The sequence below is a fragment of the Octodon degus genome, unplaced genomic scaffold (assembly GCF_000260255.1).
Source record: "Octodon degus isolate 3935 unplaced genomic scaffold, OctDeg1.0 scaffold00058, whole genome shotgun sequence".
NCBI lineage: Eukaryota > Metazoa > Chordata > Mammalia > Rodentia > Octodontidae > Octodon > Octodon degus.
Window position 1 is genome coordinate 7,263,655 of NW_004524634.1, and position 2,448 is coordinate 7,266,102.

At 40.3% G+C, this 2,448-nt stretch overlaps 1 protein-coding gene across 1 annotated transcript; it reads right to left on the bottom strand.

Moving 5' to 3' along the window:
- Positions 1 to 210: 210 nt before the first annotated feature.
- LOC101579957 (integral membrane protein 2A-like) lies at positions 211 to 1,002 on the bottom strand. The gene is made up of 2 exons (XM_023718366.1): positions 890 to 1,002; positions 211 to 757 (listed from the first exon to the last, which is right to left on the bottom strand). The coding sequence occupies exons 1-2, from the start codon at positions 1,000 to 1,002 to the stop codon at positions 211 to 213; spliced, it is 660 nt and encodes a 219-aa protein (XP_023574134.1).
- Between the last annotated feature and the right edge of the window lie 1,446 nt (positions 1,003 to 2,448).

Here is a 2,448-nt window from a genome sequence, read left to right on the forward strand (position 1 = left end):
ATCCACTTGAGGGGTGCAAGCAGAGGCACATTTATGGCAGCCAATTAGAAAAGAAATGACTTTGAGGCTTTGGGGAAGATTGAGTTATTGTATTTTACAAAACTGATTGGCATACATTTCTTTTTTTATTGAGTATTGCATATCTTTAACACTGAAGTCATATTGTAAATCTCCAACTTCTTATAATCAAGGATATTCTTATCTGTTGTCTCACTCTTGACAGATTTTGGTCTCACCAATAAATTCATTGGGGAAGTGTCTAATCTTCCAGCACTTTTTAATGGCATACTCATTGAAACCTAGCGAGAGGACTCTGTGACGAAGGCGGAAGGATTTTCTGTTCTTGCAAAGTTGATAAATAAAGGTTCCTAGATTACTAACATGATGAATTTCTTCAGTAGCAACCAGATCTTCATGAACCACATAAGTATGAAGCAAATATTTGCCCCTTGCAAGATTGCCAAAGAGCTCCACCAGATTCTTTGGAGGCATACCAATGGAGGTATTCAAGGGCATCAGATAGCAGGTCCCCAGGAACATGTCTAGGTAAGCAGTCATTCCCTTTTCAAAGTCAGGGATAATTGCTGCAGGATCACTATCAGGGAAAGTGGAAACAGACACATCAATGATTGTGATGTTGTCATCCTCATGAATGTCAGCCTCCTCTGTCACAGGTAGGAAGTAAGGCTCTCCATCATGAAAGGAATTTACAGGGTCCTCAGAATCCAAGAAATACATCTCTCCATGGTAAATGGCACTCTTGGGCATAAAGTATTTGTAAATTCAGGCTCCACCAACAATAAGTCCTGACAAGGTGAATGAAAGGCCTAAGAGAGTAAGCATACATCTCCCAGAGGTGCGCTCATTTCCTTGGGTGGCAACTTGCAGCTCCTTGCCGGTCAGGATCTGTGCTCTAACTGTGTGACTCATGAAGGCCTCCATGTCTCGCTGCCCTGCCTCCTTCTGCACTCCTGCAAGTGTGTTGAAAGTGACTTTCACCATATTGTATCTTCTGGCTATGCAGTAAGGTGTGACTGGATTCAATGTTCCAGGCTGCATGTTGTGGGAGATCACACTTGCCCAAACACTCCCTGCATTGTCACCAGTCTGCCTAATGCCATCATACATTTCTGTGACTGAGTTTTTAAGGCAATATACCCTAATATAAAAATAATATGTATAGCACATTGCCTCTGTGCCTGTGCCATTTGCTTTTTTATGCCTTTAAGGAGCACTGCTGGCCTGCGTGTTTCCCTTCTATTGCTTCTCCTTGATATCTTGCTAAGCTTAGGCACGTGGGTGGTGAGAAATATTGCAAATGTGGTATTTGAATCCAGCATAATGGACCAGTAGACCTGGCTTGAAAATGAGTGCTGTAACAGCTCAAAATGTTGTAGACTCTATTTGGAGCCTCATATACTCAGTAAATAATGTAGTTCCAAATGTATGAAAACATTTTTTTATAATCAATTGTCTATGTTCCTAAATGGTATGTTTTTTATGGAATCATATTACAAAGTTAAGCAGAAAAGCATAGGCCTAGCACTGAATAGAGCCACAGAGGTAGTGATGTCAGACTCCATTTCCATAGTAAAAAAGTAATGGAAGTTGGACAAACTAAGGGGTAAAAAAAATGGCTACAGTGTCTTTCGCAGGCCCAAATCATGATGTATGAGCACATGATAATGCATTTAATGCACCACAGAATGCTATAGTTCAGGAGTCCAGCAATGGTAAACAATTATTACCACTGTTTTCCTGCCTGTGGAAGACAGCACTAACCTGTTTGAATAGTCTTTATTGCTAAGTGTTGACGCAGTTTCGGACACCTTTCCAAGTCAATGTGTCACACAGCTTCTATCTGTCCTCTAGAGCCAGTATCTAAGAGGTCATTCCTAATCTAGTTTGACTATCTCACTTTTTAAGTAAGGCTTTCAGAGTCCTAGTAGGACATAGTAGCTTAAAAGTCACATAATTATTTGGAAAGAGTCAGGACTTTAACTTGGGAGTGATTTTCTACCAAGTCATTTTTCTATCATATCATATTAGAATTCAAAATTGAAAGAAATACTGACTTCAAAATCATAGTTTTTAAAATAACTTTGGTGAGTATGTATGTGCAATACTTTTTTTTTTTTTGTATTTGAGAGAAGGGTCTGCAGGGTGTTCAGGATCTCACTACTAGATCAGACTCATAGTGATTCTCCTATTTACAGCTTCCCAAGTGCTGGGATTACAGGTATGCGCCACCACACCCAGCCTCAATTGCAGTCTCAGCATACCCTAGGGGTGGGGCTGGCCCAGCAGGCCTGGGGATTGAACCCTTGGTATACTTTGTGATTAAAGCTTAATGTAGCAATTAAACACAGGAGAAAAAGGAGTAAACGACAACAGGTAAATAACATGGCAACCGTAAGTCAATACATCTCAATTCTAACCATCAATGTA

Excerpts from the sequence above, each read along its gene's own strand:
- LOC101579957 (XM_023718366.1), bottom strand. The coding sequence starts at position 1,002 with ATGGTGAAAGTCACTTTCAACACACTTGCAGGAGTGCAGAAGGAGGCA. Across the intron at positions 758-889 it reads CAGATCCTGACCGGCAAGGA|TGCCATTTACCATGGAGAGA; the intron begins GCTGCAAGTTGC and ends TATGCCCAAGAG.